At 45.2% G+C, this 27,779-nt stretch overlaps 1 protein-coding gene across 3 annotated transcripts in view; it reads right to left on the bottom strand.

Moving 5' to 3' along the window:
• Positions 1-2,428: 2,428 nt before the first annotated feature.
• LOC109316472 (sodium- and chloride-dependent betaine transporter-like) overlaps positions 2,429-27,779 on the bottom strand; it is a 51,933-nt gene continuing 26,582 nt past the window's right edge. For all 3 annotated transcript variants that reach the window (XM_019544587.1, XM_019544588.1, XM_019544589.1), the window contains exons 8-15: positions 25,514-25,617; positions 23,334-23,458; positions 22,744-22,856; positions 21,708-21,845; positions 20,829-20,931; positions 12,718-12,818; positions 10,747-10,917; positions 2,429-4,002 (exon numbers count right to left, since the gene is read on the bottom strand). In XM_019544587.1, the coding sequence (XP_019400132.1) occupies positions 3,841-4,002; positions 10,747-10,917; positions 12,718-12,818; positions 20,829-20,931; positions 21,708-21,845; positions 22,744-22,856; positions 23,334-23,458; positions 25,514-25,617 (1,017 nt within the window). In that variant the 3' untranslated portion in view covers positions 2,429-3,840. The remainder of the gene's footprint in view (positions 4,003-10,746; positions 10,918-12,717; positions 12,819-20,828; positions 20,932-21,707; positions 21,846-22,743; positions 22,857-23,333; positions 23,459-25,513; positions 25,618-27,779) is intronic.

Here is a 27,779-nt window from a genome sequence, read left to right as displayed (position 1 = left end):
TTTGTATTTGGGGGTGTTGGTTGTAGCCATATTGGTCTAAGGACATAGGTAGACAAGCTTCTTTGGGTAAATATGATATCTTTTAATAAACTAAATAGTTGGAAAAATTGTTCTTTGAGAGCTTTCGGGTAACAAGGGTACTTCAGGAAGAAGGGTATTTGTACCCAAAAGCTTGCAAAGAACAATTTTTCCAACTATTTAGTTGGTCTAATAAAAGTTATCACATTTACCCAAAGAACCTTGTCTGCCTATGTTTGCATTTGTGCACATTTAGCAAACCTGCCTTTTTGGTATCCAACTAGGCCCACGTGTTTTCTGCACATTATTTTGTGATACAAAGAGCAAAAGACACAGCAGCTGCTGAGTGTCTTCTTAGTCTTTTCCTTAGGCTCAACCTACCTCGTTCTCTTTTCCACAAATGTTTTAGTATTCTATTGATCTCTTCCAAACTGATTAAAAAAATACCTGAGTGAAATGCAGAATTGGAGTCAGGGGGAGTTCTACCATTGATTTCAACACAGCTATGATTTCACCTTCTGACTGCATTAAATTGCACTGCACCAAGCATTGGTGAAGCACTGAAGTCTGACTACAGGCAAGCAGAAGAGAATCTTTGCCGCACAGGGGATATACCTTTTAGTACAATCCAGTATTTACACCAACAAGACTCAGATCAGAGCCTGAGTTAAGATGGGTTTTTTTCAAATGAGCAAAATCCTTTCCACCTATCTAGGAAGATTCACTGCCCCCTGGCCACAGCACAGTATCACCTCACACATGAATGAACTTACCCTCGCATCTCTGGGAGGCTCAGAAGTACCATCTGGCCATATTTTTTTTTAATTACGGAAAAGGAGCTTAGCAGCTAGCCCAGAGTCATGTAGGATGACTGACGCTGAACTTTTACCTTCAATGTCATCCCTGTGCCTTAACCACCCTTTCCTGGGTGGTTTCAACCTTTCCCTTGTATCATTTGAATGATAGGTGTGAGAATTAAAATGCCACACTCTTTCAAACAGGACTACAACAAAAAATAGCTAAAACCATACACTTTAATGACCTGGGCATAACTTTATTGAGGTCTAGCACCAGTGTTTGGCTGGCAGAGAGTTAGAGGAATAATGAGGGGAAAAAATAAAATGATGTCAATGGGCACTCTGAGCATGCTCAGTAGACATCCGCTCAAATTTTAGCAACCTAAGATCTGCCACTTTTTGCAACAATACACATTTGCACTGGCTGTCGGCTGCTGCCGCACTTAAGCTACTGCCAGCCTGAACATTGTTCAAAGAAGTATTTACTTCACTGAAACATATATAGTTCCCTCAAATAAAAAACAAATCACTATAACCATCAGGAAAGGCAAGAGAAAAAAAAACATAAAGAACAGCAGTTGCTCTTCTGATTTTAAGCCTTTTCTACCATGCAATCTGCAGATTTCTGACATTTCTAAAACTGTGTCCATTGCAATGCCACATAATAAATTAGATGTGATGTAGCTCTATGTCAGGGGTGGGCAAAATGCAGCCCATCAAGCCATTCTATCTGGCCCATGGGCTAAAAAAATTTAGAAAATTAATATTAATCTGTCCTGGGCTGCCTGTCATGCAGCCCTTGATGACTTGCCAAAACTCAGTAAGTGGCCCTCTGCCCAAAATAAATGCCCACCCCTGCTCTACATCCCCTGCCTCTGACAAAAATTCCCCCCCAATCAGATTTCTCCATCTTCCCACCATTCATTTCCCTGGAGGTGTGGATGTTGACATTTCATGGGTACCATTCAAGTGCTAATTACATCCGAATTTTTTCTTTCCTGTATTTTTTTTTTTTTAAAGGAAGACAATTACATGGAAAGTAACTATGTCAATTTAGCCATTATATTCACAGAAAGTGTAAAACCTCCAGCTGCAACGTGAGGGGCTCCTATACACATGCAGGGAGGCTGCTCAGACACACTGTAATTACAGCATGTTGGAGTAGACTCAATTAATTGAGAGCTGGAGTGTGGTAATTACCACGCTCCAGCAGACTCCAACATCATGTGCATCAGTGTCCCTGCACTGAAAAAATGGCAACAGAGCACTTCGAACTAAAGTTCGTTGAACAAGCTTTATTTTAAAGTGCCCTGCCGCCATTTGTCAGTGTGGGGACGCTGATACACGTGATGTTCTGGGCACTTTTAATTAGTGCAGCTCCCAGAACTACACTAAATAAAGTGTTTCCTCCCCCCATTTCTTCCCCCCCCACCTCCCAGAGCACATCTATAAATGCCCTCAAAGTCTTCCAGATCTGAGACGTGAATTTTCTACTTTCTTTCATTGGTGCTGCTGTTTTACAGCCACTGTGCATAGGTGTGAAAACCTACTCAAAAGTGAAAGACATAGGAAAACTGGTCCCCATCCCTCAGAATGTGCATTTCTTTCTGTTCAAGTGCATACATTAGTTTTATAGGCTAACATTTGACCTGAAACATGAAATAACACAGGTACCATTGGCTTGAATGAGGGGAACTGTTGGGAACATAACATATTTTTTCTCTGTGATTTTAACAGTGAAATCTTGACACGTATTTACATAATGTTTGGCATTTAATTTTATGGAGATTCCATTTAAATGCACAGATTCCATAGGAGAATGCCATGTGGAACTGTAACAAATGACTTATTCAGACTGAAATACCTCCAAGGCTAAGGCACCTTCTCATGCGCTAATGTATTAAATAAACAAAACATTGTTTGACGTGATCTGTTTCGGGTTAACTCATCTTGCCTAGTCTTTACTGCCCTATTTTCCCTTAGCTAGTCTCAAGTCCTGCCCAGGTCTCCAATGTCACAATACCTCACGTATTGGGGTAGAAGTGGTAGAGACCCCTCCTATTCTGTAGTGGGGTCACTTTGTCCTCAAGCTGCAATGCAGTAGCAGAGTGGGCCCGTTAACTGCTTCAGTCATTCATCTACAAACTGGCTGGGAAGCACAGTTAAACTCCCTAGGGTGTAATCCCAGGCGTGCCTTCTGTCCACGACATACCACGTTCACTCTTCGCCATCCTCTGGAACTGTGCCTGGACTGCTCCACAAGATCCCCTAAGGAATCGCTAATGTTTTTAATATTCCTCTACAGAATGAACTGTCACTGAGCCGTGTTAATCTGAATAAGTGAGAGTCACTTATATGCTCTTCATCCTATTCCATCCCGAGACTGCCATGAGCTCTGTCCCTTTCTTCAGTAACTATGATTATATTAAGCATCCTGTCAGTCTTAGGCTTTAAAAGTGACAACAGAAGCCTAACAGCTACTTGGTACTGCAGCCTCCTTTATTGGAGCTTATGATATGCTATTGGCTCTCCTTGCCTGGTGTGTTGGTGACCTACCTGAGCGCTTTCTTTTGTCAGCTCTAGTTTCATACATACTTACAAACCATTTAGCTTGTTCCCTTCACTAACACCCTCACATTTCGTGCCTTTCCCTTTGACTGCTTCAACTTGTCTTTAACTCTGCTCTCTTTCACCACTGGAACTTCTTTATTTTTTTGCCATTTTCTATACGTGCTATTCCCTTTTTCAGTGCCAGGCTGTATTGTCTCTGGTAAAGCCACGTTGCTTTTTCCCAGGACAGAAGGCAGGGGATACCAAAAGAACTGGAACCCCCAGTCTGTGCAATTAAGGTGTCAAGTAGGGAGGGAGAAGGGTGTCCCAAGATCATTAACTCTGCACCTGAAATGCCTGTCTCAGGTGGGAGGAAGAGAATTGAAAAGTGCATCCCCTAGGTGTGAAGAGAGGCCATTTAAGGAATGCAAGGATAAATCACTCTAGATTAAGAAATTGTCTTCTCCTGTGTGCCTTAAAAGCGGGTTCCCATCTCTGTAGTCACAAACACTTCCTTAGCTGAAGGGTACAAGCTCTTGTATCCTGATTGAGAGGTCTCCTGTGCTTCATGCAACTCAACCAAGTGTTTCTTTGGTTGTGGCAGGTCCTCAGCTGGAGAAGTAAGCTGTTTTAGCCGCTGTGGAAAGACAAGCAGACAGAGAAGACTCTTGTTAATTAAGCTGCTAAACAAAGTAACAACCAATACCAATCCACATCAATAGCTGTGGGCAAAGGCATTTAGAGAGCTATTCTTCTCCACTTCCTATCCCTCTCTGTACACACACAATTTATTTGTTTATACATATACTGTGCGTGCGTGCATGCGTGCGTGCGTGCGTGTGTGTGTAATCTCTCTCTCTCTGTATATATATAAAAATAGAAACTAGTTTACTTTTTGACCTTTAAAGAGTTCTCAGCCATCATTATTTCACCTCCATGCTTGCAGCATTGCTATTTGTTTGCATCCTGGGGCATATTTATCACAGGGTACATCAGACAAATAATTATGGGAGGAAGACGATCTATGAATTACTACATAAGGACTCAGAATTCCCTTCTGTGGCTTCAGATGAGCTCTCTTAATGTCCATTTTTCCTAAGGTACTGAATAGTCAGACCTCCTGATTTGTTTGTGGTTCCTCTGAATTTATCAGACTTCTAGGGCTCAGTCTGAAGGGCTCATCACCCACAGCTCCAACTAATATCAATGTTCTTAAATCAGGATCTAAAAGTCTTAGTACTCCATTGTCCCCATCTGCAGGGCAGGGCTGGTAAAGGTATATCTATGGTAGAAGTGCTGAACTGGCATAGCAAGGTTAGTGTACCATAAAGGGAAGGTACTCTTTATACCAGGGCTGTCCAGCTTCTGAGCAGGTAGGAGCCACAACATCCTTGGATACACTATGCAGGCCACACATCCCCAGGACTCTATGACATGCCATGCTGTGTGTCCCCCCCATAAACATCACAGATACCCCCCACCCCGCACTAACACACCCATGTCCTACACACCACACCACATGGGTCCCCCCACACCGTGCCACATAACAGGAGTCCTCCCCATAAGCACTACAGATGCCTCCCCCACTCCCCATCTGTATTGTGCCTGTGCTCCTGCCCTGCACTGTGGGGTCCCCAGGTCTCTCCAAGCCATCCAGCAGCATGCTCCCGTGGCTCATCCCCAATGGGTGCAGAGACGGGCAGCAGAAACTGGAAAGTGAGGGGGAGTCTAGAGACTCCAGCTCCCCCAGCCTGGGAACTCCAGAAGCAGGTGGAGCAGTGGCCAGACTGGGAGCCGAGGGACTGTAAGCTACCCTTTTAGGATCACATGTGGCCTGCAGGCTGCCAGCTGGACAGCTCTGCCTTATACAGTCACAGCTAAACTGCAAAGGTTTGCTTTGTGCCTCTCTGGTATCCAGCCCTTACCCCCAGTGAGCAAAACAGTCTGCACTGGAAAAGGCAGTTTTCCTGGTATAACTGTCTCTATTAGGGAGTTCATCAGCACGGCTATGTCAGTCAGTCACACCCTTCACAAATTCAAGTGGCATAGCTGTGCTTCCAGAAATCAGTTGTGCACATTTAGCCTAAAGCTTCCTTATGTCACCAGGGAGGAAAAGGGGGATTGTCGCACCCCACAGTCATTAAGGGCTTTGAAGAGCTTTGAGATCACCGGATAGAAGGAAGCTAACTACAACTGTCCCCTCACACCACACTCCTAACCAGCTCCTCAGAAGGATAAGTTGTCAATGTTTAATCTTTCCCTCTCTATACTTGTCAAGTTCTTTGCACACTGTACTGTCCCAAGACCTGGCACTCGTTGGGCCTACTCCTAAGAAATGTTTCTCCATGGTTTGCCTGGACTCCCTGAGCACCATCACATTCTTCTACCAGACACCAGTTATTCATAACTTCTGGCTTTTTCTTGCTCAGTCTGTCTGGCTCGGCACACACCACACATGATCAGACATTTGCAGACCATGTCACAAGCAGAGCTCAACAATTCATTTAGAACTCATCTGACTAATTTTGATGCTCTCTCCAGTTGTGAATTGCCTGCCAACAGATCACGATTAGCCTAATTTACTCAGAGTTATTCACCCAGTAATGTCTGAAATCATTCTTTGCCCATAGCTTATTTGCGAGCAGTTCATTGCAAGGGTACTATGTTTGGAATTTGAGCTATTTGGACTGGATGTGCTAGGTAATAATGTTTGCATCCCCTGATTGTCCAAGTGTAATTCTAGGATCAGATTATTGGTGGGAAGGGTCATTTGCCAATCAGACATGTGTCTTCTTTTAATATTTTTTCAATATTCACTTGAAATATGCTATTCCCAGGAGTACTCATTCCATGGAGAGTGAAAGAAAGGGGCCACAATCATATTTAAACAGTATGTTGTTTTTTAAAAAGGCACAAATATTCAGAGTGTTTTTTATGGAGGGTGATGAGGATAAGGGGTACACCCAGATAGTGAGTTTTTCTGACACTGTTAATGTAACACAACTTAAAAACATCCTTTCCTAACATAAATGAGGCCAGATGGGTTAAAGCATTTTCCTAATACCCCAGAAGTCATCAGTGATAAAAGCCAAGACTAGACACCAAGTCTCCTGACTGCCAGGGCTGTGCCTGCTCCAAAAGGCTGCATTCCTCCTCCAGCACACAATGAGAGCCTCTCTACAAATATACTGTCTCACAACCACTGTAAACCATACATCAAGTAGCTGATCAGTATGGGACCTGGCAGATTATTTTATTATATTGCAATCCTACTCCCACCCTTCCCTCAGCTGTGCTTTTTGTGCCCTCTTCTCCTCACCATTGGCTCAAGGCTTTACATGTCCTCTCTTCTGTCTGGGGCTCTGCTTTGTACCTCATTATGAACCTGAGGTGGGCATTAATCAGCACTGCCACAAAGCCTGTCATTTCTGATTAAATTAGAGCTCCTAGGCAGTAAATAAGAGCCTCCTGGGTACAAATTCACCTTCCCCTCAGTGACAGCTGGAAAGGACATCCTGCGCCTCATCCATTGCTATCTGCATTAGGAGTGCAGGGCACCTCTCTTCACTTCTCTCCCTCAGCAAGATTTGAGCAACTCCCCTCCAACTCCCCAGAGACACTCCACCTCGCTTACTTCATTTGAGGATCTACGCGCCTGAGCTGTCATTAAAACTGGAACCAACAGTGGGAGAGACAGCATTTCCCAAGATCCACACAAGATGGTAACCCACAGGCACTGTTCCTCCCATGTGGAATGGGAAGTTATCACCTCCCTGGTACCATTTCCCCATCCTCCGTCACCCCTATTACCTTGTGTGAGGTTCTCACAGGGTCAGGAGTCCTGTGGTGGAAGAAGAGGGTGCTGGGCAGGGGGAAGGCAGCTGTGTGTGGGCTGGGAGGGAAGTTGCATGCCCTCCCACCCACAGGCTTGCAGAGACTGAGAGGAGACCAGGAGACTGGTCAGGACTTTGCCTGGTCTGCGGACAGGAGACTAAAGTGACAAAAACTAAAGTGGGGACCTACAGGCAAAGACCAATGTGTGGATGCACAACCACCTCTGATCCTGGAGTGAACCTGACTTGCATTGGCGTGGTTCTAGGGAGGAGTTGACAAAAAAAGGCATCTTTGTACCATCCTCACTTCTGCTGATCCTGGCACTAGCTGCCCACCAGTGTAAATCAAGCTCAGCAACTTACGGTTTCAATGGACCTTCCTGAGGTATCAGAAATTGCCATGGTGTAAAGAGACCCCATTCAAGGGTCATTCATGACAAGCACTACTATGACAGTCCTATACCACCATGGGACTCTCTCAGGCTGCAACAGTCATTTAGGCTAGCACTGTTCTGCATTACAATAGTCAGGTGTATCATTCACAGTAGGATTGAGAATCTGGCCTCTCCACAGAAGGTCCTAAACATTGTTGACCCCTGGGCACTTCCCCTGACTGGTGGCGAGCACTGCAGACTATTCTGCAGGAAGACAAGCTCCACCCCACCCTGACTGAATAACCAGGGGAAGAACTTGCCAAGGGCTGTTCTTGTGGCTTTTACCAGTGAAGGGGCAATCCAGACTGGTGGGTTGCCCAATGACCATGGGTCCCTATGTCTTATTCAGTCCTGGCTTCTGAAGTTACTTGGAATTTGGCCTGAATAAGAGGTTTAATATTTGGGCTCCTGAATGGAAGCTCACTTGTCCCAAGAAGCCCACACATATCAAATTCAGTCCCAGCCACAAGTGATCCAGCTGCTTCCCTACTTGTTCCAACATCTAGTTCAAAAGTTCTCTCCTTTTAAAACCTCCCATAGATTTGTTCCAGCCACTGTGCTACACAAAGGTTGGCTTCTCTCTCTGCTTTCCTTCCTACTCCAAATATTTTCTACGCTGGCTTCTTCTCCAGTGCTGCACATGGTCTCACCACTTCTATAGCATTCTCATGACGCCTCCTGCATAGCTTCTTCCATATGGCAACACTCTGCTAGAGAATCAAACAGCCAGAGGGAGAAGAGATGCACTGGAAAGAACTGACCCATGAATGACATACCCTACAGAAAACCCCAATGGTCGCAAGAGGAAACAGGGTACAACCAATCTGCCCCCTAACCCAGGGAATTTTACTGTGGTTCTAATTCTGACTCATTTCTTCCCAGGGCAAGATAACTTATTTCCAAGACATCCGCTTGTTTCTCCTAGTCTACATTGCAAAGTGTTACCCTAGAATATCTATGCCAGCAAATCCTCCTTCCTCTGGCACAGCCACTCTGACAGAAGAAGGCTTCTGCTGTCAGAGCCTCTGCTGTTTACAGACATGGTATAACAGAGCCAGCAGAAAAGCCCCTGCAGCTGCCATACACTGCACTTCCAACTCAAAGGGTGAACACATGCAACAACCAAACCACTTCAAAATTTTACCACCCATTCATGTGTCACAGGTCAGAGGTGTCCACATGTATAGTGCCCTGGCATTCCAGGTAGAAGTCGCCTTTTGCAACTATGGTAAAAGTCCCTGGCTTAGGGCAGATTAGTTGGACAGTGTTTCCTTTTGGCACTGCTAGGGTTTTTCATAGATGTCATTCATGGGTCAATTCTTCCCAGTGCATCTCTTCTCCCTCTGGCTTGGTTTCTGACACCAAGGGGTGGGAATGAGCACCCAGTCCAGCCTGCCTCACAGTGGGTGAGTGGAGCGGGGGGGAAGAAGGGGAAGAGTGCTTGCACTCATGCTTTTTGAGCCCTGGGGGTGAGTGACCTGTAAAGGGCAGTATTTCACTTTTCTGCTTTCCCTTCTCTCCTAAATACATATTCAATACAGTTCAGCAGCCTGCACTTGACTGAACTCTGCAGTGTGTTTGCCTGACATGTGGTGCCTGGGAAAGTGGGGGTTGTGGGCTGCCTGAACCCATGTTTTGGGGTTCCCAGGGACTGTGGGCTGGGGGATGAAACCTGATGAGGGGTTGCAGTGGAGTAGAGTGAGGACAAAGCTGGTTGTTAGAATGCTAGCTTTCTGAATCAGCAGTGCAAAGGAGCTCATTGATAAAAAGTGTCAACAAAAGTTAAAAATAAAAAGGGGGGCTTAGAGTGCTGGCTGTGTACAAAAGCAGCCAGTTAACATCAGTGAGGGAGAGGAGAAGTGATGCAATGCAGAATTGCCTGGAGAACCAACCAGACCCACATCACAGAACACTTAGTTTCCACACATACTGACCTGGCTCAGGATAAACCAATTCAAAAACAGTACCAGGTTTTCCAGATACACCTTTGAACCATTCCACAGTCTGCTAAACCAGTTTAACTGACTTATATGTCTATCCACGTCAGATTTAAACTACATGTATACCAGTCTAACAGTTACATGCATCTATACCCTAAGGCAGTGGTTCCCAAACTGTGGGTAGCAACCCCAAATGCAGCTGCAGCATCAGTGGATGGGGCTGTAGGGGTGGGAGGCTGTGGCTTGGGAGTAAGGGGCCATGCTGAAGAAATGGGGTCATGCTAAGGAAATGGTGTCCTAAACGGGATCATGCTGAGGAAGTCTGGGAAGCACTGCCCCAAAGGGTCCTGTCACCATAACTCTGCTAGCAAATCAGCAGCTGCACCCAGTAGACAAGTCTGTTGTGCATAGTTGCTCTCAAGGTTTTGCCTCAAGGGTCCCTGTCTAAGGGCAATGCTGCTCCTAGAGCTATAGCTTGAGATAAGTGTTCCCATCTCTATAGGGCAGACATGAACACTAGCAAACATTTCCACTTTGGCACATGCCTGGCTGAATTGCCAATCTGTTCCAAAATACTGAAGCAGTCGAGCCTAACTCCTCATTTCCCAGCACCTGGTATCACTTCACATTAGCTCAGAAGGTTTCCCCTCCTGATTTACACCTACTTTGCACAGGTATAAACAATGATGCATGGGGCAGGACTGTCCTGAACCAGCTCATTTATTCCTAGCCCTTTAAAAAAAGGTGTTATGAGGTGAATTGTCTGAATGGCATAGTCTTGCTGATGCAAACTACTGCTCTGACAGCCTCAAAGACTGAAATAGTTTCTTTCTCTATGAAAGAGGGGCTGCAAGAGCAGTGGCAGTGCCAACTTCACTCCCACACTCCCACCATTGCCACCATTTGCAGTCTGGCCTGCAAAGATCACCTCCCAGAGCAAGCAGGTACTATACTCCCCGTACCTCCATTCATCTGCGGCCTGCCTTCTAGGCTCATCAACAAGAGATTCAAGTAGTTCCAGTTGTACAGATTTTTTTTTAAAACCAGTGGTTTCATACTAAGATTGAATAGAGACCACACATTCACTTCATGTAAGAGACAGCACTCTGACCGCCTCTCAGGCACAGCTCACCTAGGCTGAATATGAACTGAGAAGTTTTCAACCTTCTTTTACCTGCTTTAATGATCCCTTGGTTTTCATGAGGATGAAAATGGCGTAGAGTGGTATACATATCATGGAAGAGAGAGCCATCAGCCAGCCCAAAGCATAGCCCCATGGAGGGTATTCGTAGACATTGTTGTATTTAAGAGGCGTGTACTTGATCAGTGAAAACAGGAAGGTTGCCTGGGGAACGGAAAAGACAGCCACAGTCAGAATTCCACACTGGTAAATGATAGGTCTGAAAGAGGCACTGAGAGAGTCCCGAAGAAGTATGGCAATGTCAGATTCACAATTAACTTATCCAGTCATTCCCTACTTCCTAAGTGCTTAGGTTTTGCAAAAGGCATGAAAAGTAAGGACAGTGGTATCACTCACATACCTTCACCAATTTCTTAACCAGGTTTTCATAGACAAGTTTTTCCAAATTTATTTTTAGGTGCAGAATTTTACTTCTCTTATTTTGCTGCTTCCTATTCACCCAAACTCACCAGGTGCTCAACACACACCTCAACCCCCCCACCTCCTTCTCTCCCCAGAACTTAGGGGTTCGCATCTCAGTGCCTTCCACCTTCTGCCATTTGTCTGTCCCGTATCCTAATCCTCAGCCCCCTCCAGTTCCTCCTTCCCAATAGGGATCTGAACAACTTGCAGAAAACTTCCTCTCCTATGTACGTTGGCTCAATGTTCAGGCTGAACAGACATAACAGCAGTGAGGAGGTACAGGCATTTTGGCTTAGTCATGCTTCTGATCTGACTAGTTCTGAGCAGCTGAAAAAACCCTGGGCCTTTTTGAAAATACTCTGGACGCTGATCTTCTAAACCAGTAGTGCTTAACCTCCAGCCCCTGGGCCAGATCCAGCCTATGGAACTGTGCCATCCAGCCTGTAGGATTCCTCACAGGTCCAGAAATTTGGGGGTAGGGGTGTGGTATGTAGCAGTACTTCTTGCCGCTTGCCTGCTGCCAAATTTCTGGATCCATGGGGAGTCACACAGGCCAGATGATGTGGACCTGCATGCTAGATCACTGGTCCACAGTGGGACCGTAAACAGGGTCAACTCTATGGCTGGATCTGGTGCATGGGGTCAGGTTAGCACACAGCCAGATCTAGCCTATGAGATTATGGTGGGCCAGCAAACACTGCTGGAGCTGGTGTGTAGGATCCAGCTGGTGCGTGGGACTGGACCAGCCCATGGCCAGATCCAGCATGAAAAATCAGGCCAGCACATGAGATCAGACAGATGCGCCTCCCAATCTGGCATGCAGGATTGGGCTGGTATATGGGAATGCACTCAAAGCCAGAAGATTGAGAACCACTGTTCTAAAACAACTGCCCAGAGGATGCTCAATGCATTGAGCTTGCAAACAGAGATGTGTGGTAGGACATTCACTTGTAGTACCCCTCTATGCCATACATACCACCCAACTGTAGGAGTTGAGTACATGTGAGTAGATAGGGCTTATGTCCTCAGAGGAGATCCTGGGCTTGGCAATGCAACAGTATAAATATGGCCTGAAAAATCAGTTTAGCAAAACTGCCTTAATAACTTTCCTGACTTATATTTTCCTCAAAGATGGTTTCTGGAGGAGCTTTCAAGGAGATTTAATCATATGGAAAGCAAAGGGTAGTAACAAGACATTTTTGAGCTAGAGGGAGTAACAAAAATATAGGCAGAAACAAACATCTCCAAGCAGGTTAATTTTCAATGGTCTGCACTTCAAGAATAATTTGATCAATTCCCTTCAGACTTTGAAGATGCATTTTGCTTTGCCTTTTAAAATAAACATGCCGATTTTTAGCTAAATGAGTTTTCAAGCCAAAGAAATCTTTACAATGGAAAACAGCAACCTTAGCTATGAAGAAGCTACTATTATTCCATAGTAATTCTATGAAATTATAGCATGCCTCACAAATTTTCCTTTTCTGCTCAAATTCCAGGCTCCCTGTAGAAATATACCATGCCATTAAAAGATAGTGTACTTACCAGACAGACACCAGGGGTGAAAACCAGCCAGCATATCTTGATCAGAGGCCATGGCCGGTGACCAATCATGTCCTCAATATTATCATAGAAACGATCAGCACCTTGACCATCATAAAGAGGAGGGAGAGAGAGAGAGGTGAGGCAGCAAGAAGTTTTCAGAAAGTATTCCTGGTAAGTTAAAACCAACTTAACTCCTATTGTTTTCTGCCAGAAAAATGAAAACTCTGACTCACTGCAGCAGAGGATAATTTGGTCTTCCAGGTGCTCAACATCTTTGATATCCAGATGACCTGTTTAAATACTTAAATATCAAGTAAGATGTCTAACTTTTGACCCCACCCTTAAAATTCTGACTTAAAAAGAACTCCCTAATCTTACTGAAACCCTCCCCCTCAGAATAAGAACATAGGTCTGAAAGCACTTGACAGTCAATGAGAGGAAGTTCTACATATTGTGCATATACATAACTTTGCAGGGAGAAAAATGAAGATTGAAAAGAAATCCTGCCCTAGTAACCAGACTGGCATCTGGGTTTTCAGGTCAAGTGGCCTATCTGACATTTAGAAACAGTGAACAGCTTTCCCCAGAAATCATTGCTTTCTTACTTAAAATCAAAATAGCTGGAAACTAGAACTTTCTGCTAAAAACCAAGCTACTGCAATGCTTCTTGGGAGCTGTATCTGGGATGCCCAATGATTACCTCACTCTATGCAATGGATCCCCTAGCTAGCCCATATCTTCATGGCATGCTACAGCCATGTGGTCCCCATGATGTGCTGTGGTATCATGAGAAATGGACATATTTAGGAAGATGTCAGGCAGTCCAACATGTAAGTAGTGAATGGGAACATGGGGCACTCAAATTACAGCTCCCGCTAGTCACCAATGTACCATGCGCAAGTACAGTTTTCTTTTGGTTTTGATTTTAAGGAAAAAAGTTCAATTCCCCCTCCCCCATTTTTTTGGCCAGGGTCAAAATTTTCCATGAAAAGTTTAAAAAGCAGTTTTCTGAACAGCTTTTAGTTGCCAAATAAGAATATGACCTCAGGCTGGCCTCTTACATTGCACAGCCTTTCCATAGCCTTTCCACATTGTCATGACAGCTATGAAGCTGATAATTCATCCCTGATGCGACAAGGCTGAAGTCAATGGATTAGCATGAACTTTTGCTATATAATTTAAAAGGGGAACCTCCAGAAGATTAGGAAGAGAGCTCTTATGGAAATAGAAGTAAGCCAAACACTAAGCAAGGAGAACACAAAAAAGAGAAGTCCACAACATTCGCATAGCATTAATTATACAGAGTAACAATTTCCTTTTTCAAGTTTCCTCCAGCAAAAACACTGTGCCCTGCAGTTTCTGTGCCTTCATCATAGGCACTGGATGATTTAGTGGAACACAATGAGACCTGACATGAATGGACTCAGTATGTCTTTGAATAAGAGGTTTGCATGATCTATATTTCACGAGCAAATGAAAAAGCAATCAGGCTTAAGAAGCCATCAGTTCAGTCGGTCAACGTTTTTTTAAAGCTAATAAGAAACTGGAGAGAGCAGGCATTCTGTTTTCTCCCCCATATATGTTTAGAAGGATTAGCTACATATTTGGCTGGAATGACTTTAAAGATCCCCGTTAGACAGATCTCTCTATCTTGGACATCCACAGATATAGGAGTTGCCATACTGGAACAGAGTACTAGGCCATGAATGCTGATATCTTGTTTTCTAAGAAGCCCAATTCTGAATATTTCAGAATGACCATTAAGCCCCATTGGCAATTCACCTAATTTTGCAAACATATAAGGAAAGTTTCCTACCAAACCCAGGTACTGACAGATGTATGCCCTGAGACATCATGATTTTGAGCCTTTATCATTTCTACCCAGTTTATAACTGAGGATGATATTCAACTTCAAATATTATGTTTGAATTTGACATTGATCAAAGGAATTAGGTGGACTTTAGTGCATAATTAAGATCCAAAAATAAAATCAGCAGCCATGTAAACTCATATGGCACTTCCCTCTCCAACCTGAAAATCCCCTTCAGTATCTGCAGTTCTACTTCAGGTCACATTCAGAAGTGTTCCCACCTGAGCAGGTGGGTCCCTAGATGTAACTCCTGTTTCTCTGAAGAGAGAAACTGCAGCAGATAGAGCCCAGGTAGCAGAATCCAGGCCAGATCCAAGAGGGATCACTGCTGCCTGGGCTGGGAGTGGCTCAGTAAAGGGGCGCACCTGCAGTCTGGACGGGAGAACTCTGCTTAGAACAGCTATTGCAAAGCTAGCTGCAAGGCAGTAAGACAGTAGGGCAGAGCCTAGCTTGGGCAGCAGGGGTACTACTAGAGCCACAGTCACAAGCTGCGATGGAAACCAGCCATCAGACCCTAAGGAGAAAGCCCAGCAGCTGGCCACCTGACTGGAAGGGCCAGGATTTAGGCATCTTATAAGCCCAGAGTCTGAGCTAGAAAGACAGGCTGGCCCTGCTAGCTGCAAAGAGAAGAGCTCCTAGTCTGGAAGGCTGCAAGAGAATGCCCAGTTGACTCGTGGCATGCCCTGGGAATGCACGTAAGGCACTGAAGGCTAGCTACCAGGGGAATATGATCCATTGGCAGGGAAGAGGTTTGTTATACAGTCAGTAGCCTTGGAGTTTTGGGGGTTTTGTTGACAGCCAGAGTGCTTACGTTTTGGTTTGAGTTTTGACCACTGGTTTGGATGCGACTGTAAGGGTGGGGGGTGTGGAGGCTGCAGCGGGGTGCTTGAGGGGCCGCGTTGCAAGGTACTAGGTGCTCACCAGTGGTCTGGAGACCTGCCTGAGGCTGGGCTCAAGATGAAGGTAGCTGTACTGGAAAGGGCCAGCACCTAAGACAGAGGGGAAGTGAACTGGGGCCAAGAAGGGAAGAGACCAGGGCCAGGGGCCCACAGAGAAGAAGGGCAGTAACTAGGGCCAGGGACCCAGGTCCCAAGAAGGGGCAATGACAGGGGCCACGGAGCCCAGGCAGAGCCAAAGTAGATTTGGTATCCAGATCAGGGTGAAGAAGACAGGGCCAGAAAAAGCCAAAGTAGGTTCACTGCCCAAAGCAGGGTGGAGACAAGACCAGGAGGCCCAAAAACAAACTGGGAAAAGGGCTGGAGCCCAGAAGCTAGGTCCAACACAGGGGGCCTAGGGTGGAAGGCCCAGCGAGAGTAAAATGGCAGTGGCCAGAAAGGCGGAGGCCCCAACAAAGGAGAATGGTTGAGCAGTAACACCTATAAGGCACGGACATAGCTGTAGGAGAGGTCAGAAGTCATGAATGGGCTTAAGGCTACAGGTGTCCTGCAGGGCATGAACAGATCAGGAAGGTGGACTTAGCCCAAGAAGGGCAGAACTGAGACCAGCAGCACCTGGAAGGAAGGCTCTAAGACCCTTAAGAAGTCTCCCTTTCAAAAGGGCATGGCAGACAAGCAAGAAGGGGAGGGTACCATAGAGCTGGAGCAGGCCAGGGGTTGCATGGTCACCAGAGGGTGTCACAGCCACCCCTGGAACCAGAACCTCTTACACTAGAACATGCCCAAACCTAAACAGAATCTAAAAATGGTATGGAGTAACACTTACATGCTCAGAGAGCGGGGCAAGCCTCACTTATATTACCCGGGATGCTGATGCTTGCATTTCTATTGAGTCTAACCTGAGAGGAAATCACCATATTGGAATGCAGTGTTCACAAAAACACAAGAACTGCCATGTTGTATTAGTTATGTTATTTCTATCTTAATGTAGCTTCAGTCACAGCTACACCCTGAGCAGATGTCCTCACTGAACTGACCATACTGGTATCCATATGTCTCCACTGAGAGGTTAAAAATACTAATTCAGAACCCATCAGTGAGTGGGTGCATTTGAAATTATTCCTCTCATCTTGCATTGCTTTGCATTCATCTGCAGTGAATTTCATCTATCCTGGTACTGACTTCTTGAGCTACTTTTGAAACAAGTCATTTCAGTTCAGTGTGTGATAAAGAAAAATGTAGAAGTATTAGCCTCCGGACTGCAGATTAAATTAGAAACCCCATGTGCCCGGGACCAGCTGCAAAGTAATCTGGCACATCAGCCCAACCACATACTGGCATGATCTAGAGCAGTGTTTCTCAACCTGTGGGGCACAAGAATATATGAAAAGGTCATGAACAATAATGGGAAAACATGGAAAAATGTGAATGTCACTTGGGAGTAATATACATGTTGATATTGCTATTAGTGTTTTCCTCTTGATTTTGATTTCTGCCTTTAAAATTAAGACTGTTGATCTGCTTTAACTTGTAGTGTGTAATAAGTATTTGGGGGTCAAAATATGTGTGTGGTTTCTACTTGAACTATTTACTGGGTAGGGACTGGCCATTGATGTTTACAACTGGGTCCTGGTACCAAAAAAATTGAAAACCACTGATCTAGAGCACAGGGCCATGTCATCAAGCCCATGGGTCTCCCCACAGGTCTGATGAAACAGCTCCATGGGCTAGATGTTGCCTGCAGGGCTGGAGTATGCATCGCCGTTGCACAGCATTTACACCTGTGCAAAGTGGAGCCCTTTCATGCCTACAAGTGAGTGTGGGATTGCCCTCTAGTGGCTGGCTCGCAGAGGATTTGTGCAAGGCTGTGTGTTAGGACCCATTAGAGATATATAAGCTGCAGCTTCTAACATCTGCTCCCCAATTGAGTGCATGAGAGAGAGAGACTGATTTAAACACAAGAGCCAGAACATGGCTGGAGAATACGACCACCCACAGAATTACCTCGGGCACTGTTTCCCCTCATGTCAACTCTGGTTATCTACAGCAGCCCTAATGGCTTCAGGTCTCAGCTCTGCTCTAGCAAGAGGAACCTGTGCCAGTTCTCTCCTAGAACAGTTAATCCCACTGCATTCACACTGCGACTCTTTGGCATCAGGTTTCAAATCCCAGAGCTCAGAAAACTCATCAGCTTCTTCTACAGGAGGTTTTCCGAAGTGGAGGGAAAAAAATCCTAGCACTTCCCGTTGGCAAATGCAATCAGTATGTTTGATGCAGCATGATCCTTCCATAGGACTAAAGCGTATATGGGAAATCCTCAGATCCCAGGAACAGCAACAAGCAGGAGGAAGCTGCCAAGCAGTGGGTAGCATCAGCACTGCTGGGAATAGGGAGGCTTGGAATGTGCGTTTGCGTCGGTGATATCGCTGCGACAGTTCACAGCGCAAGCGAGAGGCTTGGTCCTGCCAAGTCAGGAGCAGAGGAAAACCATTAGCTGGCATGAGGCACATTTCTTCCACAAGTGCACTCAGCTTTTTCTACTGAGTAAATGTCAAAATTCTCCAAAATAAAGTCAGCAAAGACAAATTAGAGTGTAAAGATGCTATAATCGCAACACATAATTAGGCACGCTAGAACACAGCAGCGACATGGCTCCCAACAGGAAAGGCTCTCTTCTCTCTTTCCAGCTGCTACATCCCATTACAGACTGCTAATATTGTATGATCTGTTCTGCTAACATTTTTTTCCCTGTGTGAGCAGTTGCCAGTGAGATGGTGCACGATCACAGATGGGAAGGCACTCAGTATGTGTGACTGTGGATGGGAGAGGCAGGGCCAAAGAGGCACACTTGCTTCCTATTTAAATGTAGTCCAGGCCAGGACAATGTCTGAGAAGCCTTGCAGCAAGGGGGAGGAAACTTTATTGCCATGAAAAGCTCCTCACAGAGCAAATGAATGGAAACTCTCCATAAACAGAACACGTGCTTGCTCCCTTATAGTATCCAGGTACTTTGGAGGGGAGCAGTGGGAACATTCATTGCCACATCTTTCAGAGGTATGGCAATGAATGCAGCCACCACTCCTCCACTGTCAAATTTCTGGAACTGTGGGGAACCCTGTGGGCCAGATGACACAGCCCCAGGTGCCAGATAGCGCCCATGCATAGAGTCAGGCCATGACTGGGTCCCATATGCGGGGCCAGCATGAAACATGGGGTCACTTCATGACTGGATCCAGTGCAAGGGGTTGCTCTGCAAACCAGCCTCTGCACACTGACTCCATGCTGGATCCAACTTAGCTCTAGCCCTATCATCCTGCCCATAAGGCCAGAAGGTTGAGCACCATTGCCTTAAACAATTCTCCAGATGAAGATCCAAAGGCCTGATCTCTGGCTGATTCTGGATCTATTCCTGGTTTTACTAAAAAGGGAAGAAAGTAGCTCCTTTGGGAAGTGTTAATATGTCTCTAATCACTACAGCAACTGGCTCCTTATATGTATGACAAGTTACAAAGAACAAGTAGTCTCCCTGCCACCTCCATCTAACTATGTGTCAAACTGCACAGGGTGGGCAGGAGTTGTATGGGGTGCACTTAATAAATTCACGGTCTGGCATTTCCAATATTCCTCATCCTATACGAGTGGCAGAGCACCTCTCACTCTTACTGGAGTCAAAGGGAAATAAGGATGTTCACAGCATGACGCCAGCTTCCTCTGCCTGGAAATGTACAACCTCCAAGCACTTCTTGACAAAACCAGTTGTAAAAGATGTGACCAGGAGCCATGCATGTAGAGTGGTAATATCTTATTCAGTGGTTATATCTTATTATTATGCCTCAAAGTATCTAAAGTTTCCCAATTAACAAAATGGTGTGTGCTCCTTTCAAACTTTACAATAATCACAATGACCAGTTACAGGATCTATAAAGATATATGACTAGAAAAAAAAAAATCAATTCATATAGTTTCATTTATATAGGAAAATGAATCATTGCTGTTAAAAAGATGGCTATACAACTACATAGCCAAATTTTCTCTGTGATGGAAACCAAACATTTCCCCCAAATTATGGTAATTAAAAAATTGTTTGCAAGTATAATAATATATAAATCACTTCAGTTCCTCTGTGACTTCCACAGATTTCAAAGGGTTTCAACATGAAATTAACTTGAAAATTCCAGGTTTTAAATGCAGCTAAAAAGGCCCATTTTAAAGATTAAGTTTGAGATAAATATAAAAAGGAAAGGTCCATTTAAATCCAATCTGCCTTAATTACAAGGCAAGACGAAGTTGTAAGACATCAATCTCCAATAAATTGTGGCCTTGGGAGACCAAACTACTAGTAATGACCTCAAGCTGCAGGAGAGGAAATTGAGATTGGAGATTAGGGAGACCTCTCTCACTATGAGGGTGGTCAGGCATTGGAACATGCTACCTAGAGAGGTTGTAGAATTTCCAACCCTAGCAATTTTCAAGAGCAGGTTAGACAGACATTTGACTGCTTTAGTCAGGGATGATCTTGCTTTGAGCAGAGGGATGGACTAGATCAGCAGTTCTCAACCTTGTTTGTACCAGGACCCATTTGTAAACATCAGTGGCCAGTCCTGACCCAGTGCCCCTCAGTCCCAACCTGCTGCCCCCCATCCCTAGACCCCAGCCCTGCAATGTGTGGGCTAGAGGAGTGTGCGTCAAGCATGGGGGGGCCCCAAGCAACCCCTCACAGGCTGGAATTCTGCCAGTTTGCAAGGGAAAAGCCATAGCTTCCCATGTTTTTCTTCTTTAAAGGGTAATCAATTTTTAAAGTTGGCCTGTGAACTTTTCGTGTATTCTTGCAACCCGCTTATGGGTTGAGACCCATTGATTGAGAAACACTGGGCTAGATGACTTTATGAAGTCTCTTCCAGACCTATTTTCCCATGATCCTATGAAAGCACTTACCAATAATTTTAGATTAGATAAATTGTGATGCTTAAATTGAGAGAGAGAGATACAGAGAGATCACAGTAAGTCAGCCATGCAATGCCAGCCACAGGTACTGCTATATGGATAATCATGCTCTTCTAATGTAAAGAAAGGTCTGTTAGCAAAGCCGTACAGCATGCAGGAGACAGACTCTGAATGAATGAGCAGAAATGCTGGATTCACTTCCATTCTGTAGAGAATCCTAAGAAAAGAAATGAGAAGATCCTTCCTACCTAAGGTGCACTGGGGTTAAGGAATGCCACACATAAATAAATTAGATTAGAAGAGAGGGGGTTATGCAGAATGAGTCTCCCCCAGGACAGATGTGTTTTCATTTTCCACCCCACCCCACCCACAAGCAGTATGGCTCCTTGTGTTCCACTTACCGTATACCCACCCTACACAGATGACTTCAAAAATGGCCAGGAACAGTAGGCAAGTGCCGCTGGCAGCATAATAATCAAATAGCTGAAATATGTACATCCCACCCTGTGAGGCAGACAAAGACAATGTGGGGATCAGCTAAAGGAAATGTGCAAGAGAAAGTAAGGAGGATGGAGATGGGTCAAGTACAGCAATAGAAGGAGAGAAACTGCATATACAACACAGGAGAATAGATCTCTCTCTAGACCTGTCTACACCAGGAGATAAATCATGCTACATAACGATTCAAGTTCAAAAGTCTACTTGCACATCATAGCCCTGAGGGTTAACAAAATTAAGGTATATCAGTTTCTGTAGCCAATGGCACACTATGCCAGCATCACATCCAGCCACCTTTGACTCCCCTGCATAAATGATCAGGTACCTATAAAAAAGCTGCCTCGCAGTCAACACAGCTACAATCATGAATTAAGTCCAATACAGGAATTAAATTTAAGCTTTAACCAGATGTCTTAAGCACTCTGCACTGCACCTCGCATGCTACATGCCCCCTTGTCCTAAAAGGATTGTTAGGCATAATGCCAGTATCATTTGAGAACCCTTAGCATCATGTTCGCTGTCCTCATTTTTAAAACCAGACTACAAACTATTCTCCCCAGCCACTTTCTGGATGCCATCTGTGCTGATCTTGATCTTTTAGCTAAGGTCACAAAGTCTGGAACCAGACACAAATCCTAAAAAAGCTCAGGATATTCTTAATCCAGGCGCTTCTCTGCACGTGACAAAGGTTCCAAAGTTGTGAGAGGCCAATATAGTATTCTCTAAATGGTTTTTGATGGCTGGTATATCTGCCTGCTACCAAAACACATGGCCCTTCTCACCTCGGTGACCAGCATCAGGCCAAGCAGGTAGCATATGAATGCAATGAACAGGATCAGCAGCTCCCGGCGCCCTTTCCTACGGAACACTTCTGGGTACATGTCGACAATCGCTGTCACCAAGCTCTCAACACAGACAAACTGAAAAAAACCTCATGTTAGAAAACCAACAGTCCCATGTCCTCCCTTTCCTACCCATCTTCTTTCCTTCTTTCATTCTCCCCCTCAGGCAGTGTCTTCTCTTTCTTCATACCTATGGAGTATGACTTGCTCAGATAAGAAACAATAAACCTTCAACGGGGGTTGACAAACAATACTGCAGCAACGGTGCCTGCAGTTACTCAGAACATACAGCAGCTAAGTTATTATAGGGGCACCTCTGGAGCAGAGAAACCTACTAACGTGGTCATAAGCCTCATACCTCAATATTCTCCCTGTTCTAGGAGTAAAAGGAACAATACATGGATCCCATAAACAAATAAGGGATTTTAACACACAAGAAGAAACAACTGAGGCAATCCCTATGAGGAAAAAAAAATACAGGTAAGCAAGTACTACTGTGGAGCTAGCTGACTGTGAAGGGGCAACATGTTGTAGCTGGAATCAAGAGGATGCAGAATAAGGAGTGGGCCATCTACATACACTCATGATCCTGGTTTTCTGGTGATTAACATAGACTGTGTCATAAAAGTACCTAATGCAGGAAGGATGATTTCTCACCCTAGCCAGCTGACTCTGTGGGAAGGACACAGGCAAGCGTGACTAATGATCAGCCCTTGATTGTTAGGATGTGGAATGGACAGTACAGGAGCTAGAGTTCACTATTGAGGAATAACTGAGAGCATGCCAGCAAAGTGATGCGACGTACTGGCCAGTTGTAAGTACGGTATTACCATTTTGAAGTAACGTGCATGTATGACTGCTCTGAGGCATTTCCCATCAGTGCAAGATTTATAACCTTCACAGATGTGAAAAGCTCTCACAAATGTGTTTGACACCTTGGAGTAAGGTAGGGGTTGGAGAGTGTTATTTACTGTACCTGGCTGTCCAGTCCCAAGAAGATCAGCATAAGGAAAAAGAGGCAGGACCAGAGCTGAGACACTGGCATCATTGTTACAGCCTTTGGATATGCAATGAATGCTAGGCCAGGACCTGCCAACCAGACAGCTGCATGAGTAAGAGGTTTCACACCATCCACACGAACTACACAAAGCAGTTCAACATGCTGTTTAAAAACTCAACCCAGCAAGATCTCCCCTCCCAAAAACGTAGCAGGCAGTGATGGTGTCACCAACATACAGCTCACTGACTCAGACAGACTAACTGGGTTTGGAGAAAATAACCAGGGGGTCCAGAACAGTAGGAAATGCAACTTTTGTTGTGGGTGGTGGAAGTAGGAACTTCAGGTTGGCAGAGAATGAAGCAGTGCTTCTGAACGACAGCACCAAAGACTTCTAGGCCAACAAAAAATGCAAATAAACTGGGAACAGCAAAGGCTGTTGAGGTTGTAGTACTGGTTCTATGCAACAGCACTGGTAACTTTATAACCGTGTTTAATAATCAAGTGTGCCAGTTCCTAAAAAACCCACCCAGACCCTTATGGGTTACTTCGGGCCCTGCTGCACATACCTGACTCTGCCACTTCTGAAATGGGCACGCCCTGTTCTTGCGCCATGAAGCCCAACACAGAGAAAATGGCAAAGCCAGCCACAAAGCTGGTGGCACTGTTCAGAAAACATAGCATGAAGCAGTCCCTGTTGGGGGAAAAACAAGAAAGGACATTGTTTTCCTTTGCAGATTTTACCACCTTCAGTCACTGCTTTCTACCTGGAACAAAGTGTATGCATGAACTTGATTATATTAACATTCCGCTTTGAATCCTGCAGAGTCCGGCCATCCAGAACTGAATTCAATGGACTACTGCCTTGATCCTTGATAATGCAAGAACTATAGGATTATGTTTGGCTGTAAAAGTGGCAGAGGACAACAATCATGCCTTATGAATTGAATGCTCAGATGAAATCAGTAAGGTCTCAACCTCATGCAACCAGTAGGAGTCAAAGTATTACAACAGAGCAAGGAAAATGAAAGAGAATGAGTTTTAATGAAGGCCTTGTAAAAGTAGCATATGCTCCCCAAAAAGAGAGAGAAGAACCTATGAACAGTTTGAATCTGTACTGATCAGCAAGTCTGATAAGTTAAGAGAATGGTCAGCTAACAAGTATTAGCAAAAGCAACACAAATAGCAAAACAATCCATGTATAATGATTACCTTTGTAAAGCCATGGGAAGGTAAGGACATGCTGACTTAAAAAAGGTGTCATGCCAATTTGAAATAAAAAAAGGGACTGTATAATAGTTCTGGAAGCCATCATCAGGTACTTATATCCCCAAAACAATAAAAGAAAACAATCGAGAGAAAAAGAACATTTGAGCAACGTGGGGCCTGCTCCAAAGGCCACAGAACTGAATAGAAAAACTTGTATTGACTTGAGTTGGAGCTGGGCTCACACATCCTAGAAGAAAAGGGAACTAGAAGCATAGGATGAAAAAGAACAAATTGTGCCAGACAAGCCTAATTATTTGTTTCTGATAGGATTAAGGCACAGTACCGGGTGCAGCAGAAGCAACATCACCATGTTTTAGCAAAGCATTTGCTGCAGTGGCTCAAGCTGCCCTCTCCTCCATAGCAATTTGAACCTGAAGTACCCTGTTTAGTTGAATTTAAGATGACCCTGAATTTAACATGACCCCACAATAATTACATTCTACACATAGAAAATTTATACATTTGTTATAATTTTCCATGTATAGAACTGAAGTACTGGACCGTCATCTTTAATTCATTCCCCCACCGCTGCAGGAGAACAGGTATTGGGGGTGCAAGTGATATGGGGAGGTCAAGCAGCTTGCCCCCTGCTTGTGCCTGCCCCCCTGCAGCCTTGTGCCCCCCTGCCCCTTCCTGCCCCTCCCCTTGGCCTCTGCTTCCCCTTTCCCCTCCTTACCAGCCTCTGTGGCAGCTGTGCAGGCTGTGTGCTGCTGCTACAGGCCAGGCTGGGCTCAGTGCCCCAGGTTGCAGCCAGCATGGAGGAAAGGTAAGAGGGTTGTGGGGGGCAGGACTGGGGGAGAGGGAAGGGAGTAGAGGCTGCATGGGTGGGGAGATGGCGGAAAGACTGCAGGGGGGAGGTGGCAGGGTGCCAGAGTAGCTGGGGGGGGCAGGGTGAGGAATACGAGGTGCAGACAGCAGTTGTGGCTGTGGCTACAGTCCTGACCCCAGGTAGGGACTGGACCCCAAGTCTAAGACACAGCAGCCACCTGCTTTCCTCCCTTCCCCCCAGCCCTGCCCTTGTACATGATTCTAAGACAAGGGGCTTTCCCGCCACACCATGTCAAATGGAGGGGACCTCATCTTAGAATCAAGTAAATACAGTAATTCCTCTGACCTGTGGAACTGAATAGCACTCATCCCTAGAGCTCCCACCATTTTGTCTCCAGGATGATTTATCATCTTCCAATACACAGATTAAGTGAAAAATGGCACCTCCAGCAACATTCCCTAACACCAGGGTTCAGGTCTGACTTGGACTGAAAGCTGAAACCCAAGCCGTTGCTTGCAGTACCTTTTTTTGCCTGAGCAGTCTCCCATCCAGTTGTCAAGCTCTGCTCAGCTTGAAAAAATCTGACAAAAGTGTAACGCAAAACAATGCGAGTCCCTGTTTTTGCGGTGGCTCATGCCTGGATTTAACTGCACATTGCTTGAGCTTGCTATCTACACTTCTAGCTGGATATGAGACACAGACTGCTCTTACCTGTAACAGTTGTTAGTATACTTGTTGTAGCTGCCCAAAGCGGTCAGGCACCCTTGGCAGATGGCATAAGAAAAGAAGATCTGAGTGCCTGCATCCATCCACACCTGGAACAGAAAAGGACAGTGATTTCCAGCCGTTCCAGATGAAACAAATGGTTCCAAGAATGACAGCTTTTGTGGCAGCATTCTGTCTACGGCAGAGAAATCCCCATCCAGCACAAAAAGAAAGATCTCACAAAGTGCAACACGGACTTGGGCAGACCAGGCTGACTAGAGCCAAGTATAAGATTCTTCGGGAAAAGAGAGGGTTTCCTTCTTGTCTCCACTGAATTTTCTCAGCGATCCAGGAAGTAAGGATTTAAATGGGAAGGAAGGAGAACAATTTCTAAGCTGCAGAGATTTGTTGTATAAACTGTCCTTCACCCAGTAGCCTGATCAAGGGCATACCCTGAAAGTCATTCACACTGCAGATGGCAATGACTTGGACAACACTGAGTGCAAACACCATTCTCTTTTTTTTTTCAAAGCTAAAGGGCATACACACCATTCACAGAGAGTCTGGGACTGGCATGGGTATGGAGTCACAGAACCATGAACGCCTTACAAGAATCCCCCCAAATGAGTGCCAGGAAAACCTTTACACAACATCGTGCTGCCTCATTTCCCACACATGCAAGACCACAGATAGGCTGGGGGGAGAGCAGAAAAAATGATCCTGGGTTTGGGCATCACACTTCATGGGAGATATGGACATATTGGAAAGAATCCAGAAAAGAGTAATGAGACTAATTAGAAGTCTAGAAAACACAACATGAAAGGAAAGATGGGAAGAATTTGAGAATAGAAGATGGGACCACCTCTGGGATTTGATGCAAATACAGGAAAAAGCTTGTTTTAAAGAGAAGGTGACCTGTTGTGTTCTGGACTCGCATGGAGACAGGGCAAGTACCACAGTACTGGGCTTAGATTCCAACTAGAGGGATTTAAATGGAAAACTGGAAGGAGCTTTCTAACACTGTGTGTGGTTAAGCACTGGAACAGATCACCTAAAGAGACCATGGAGTCTCTGTCACTGGAAGTTTTTAAGTGTGGGTTAGACAAACACATGCTTGCCTGAGCTGGACTAGTCAGGGTGACCCTGCCTTGAGCAACCAGTTGGATCAGATGGCCTCTCATTGGGCCTTCCATCCCTATTTTCCTATAATTTTAAAATATCACCATAGTTTTCATTAACTCAGTTTCTCCTTTCATTCTGGCACCTACTGAAAGTAACGAATCTGTTTATTATTGGTATCTGTAGATATTCAGGGATGCTGCTCCAACGTGCTGTAATTACAGCACATCAGAGCAGACTCACGTATACTAATTAGTGCACTCCAGCAGCTTCTACGTCTCAAGTATTCAGCATCCCCACACTTCAAGATGGTGGTGGGGGAGCTTTAACTAAAGCTCATCAAATGAGCTTCAGTCAAAGTGCCCCCACCACCATTTGGAAGCGCAGGACGCTGAATACATAAAATGCTGTGGGCGCTTTAATTAGAACGGCTTTGAGAGCCACTCTAATTAAAGAGGCTCTTTCCCCACCCAGAGCATGTGTAAGATGCCCTTTATTTCTGTTTTCAGCCTCCAACTCCTTCCCATGCCCTTCCCTCCCACCCTGGCCCTTCATATTAATGCCTTGACAGTTCCTTCTCTCACACAGCACCATGCAAGGAGCTATATGACGTACACAGAAGCACTGCAGCACATATCTTCCACAGATGGTCCTTATCATAAGGTTAATGGGCTCCGAGACAAATCCCAGCTAGCATCCTCACAGTCCCCTCAGCAAAATCCAGCAGCAGGCATCCAACTGGCTGCAGTTTGGCAAATTTTCAAATACTTACAGTTATCCACAGCTACTAAAATTCACCCTGATGGATAGGGCTCCTGTGCTCTCTCTCCAATTTATGCCTATATAGATTTCATAGCCTTCATAGATATTAGGGCTGGAAGGGACCTCAGAAGATCAGAGTCCAGCCCCCCGCCCGAAGGGCAGGAAGTCAGCTGGGGTCATAGGATCCCAGCAAGATAAGCATCCAATTTGCTCTTGAAGGTGTTCAATGTAGGTGTTTGAACCACCTCCAATGGCAGGCGATTCCAGACCTTGGGAGCTCAGACAGTAAAGAAATTCTTCTTTATGTGCAGCCTGAAACAGTCTTGCAGTAGTTTATAACCGTTTGACCTCGTCATCCCTTGGGGCGCTCTGGTGAACAAATGTTCCCCCA

Source organism: Crocodylus porosus, unplaced genomic scaffold, assembly GCF_001723895.1.
Source record: "Crocodylus porosus isolate Cpor-Errol unplaced genomic scaffold, CroPor_comp1, whole genome shotgun sequence".
Classification (NCBI taxonomy): domain Eukaryota; kingdom Metazoa; phylum Chordata; order Crocodylia; family Crocodylidae; genus Crocodylus; species Crocodylus porosus.
This window is presented reverse-complemented; position numbering and strand designations above follow the sequence as displayed.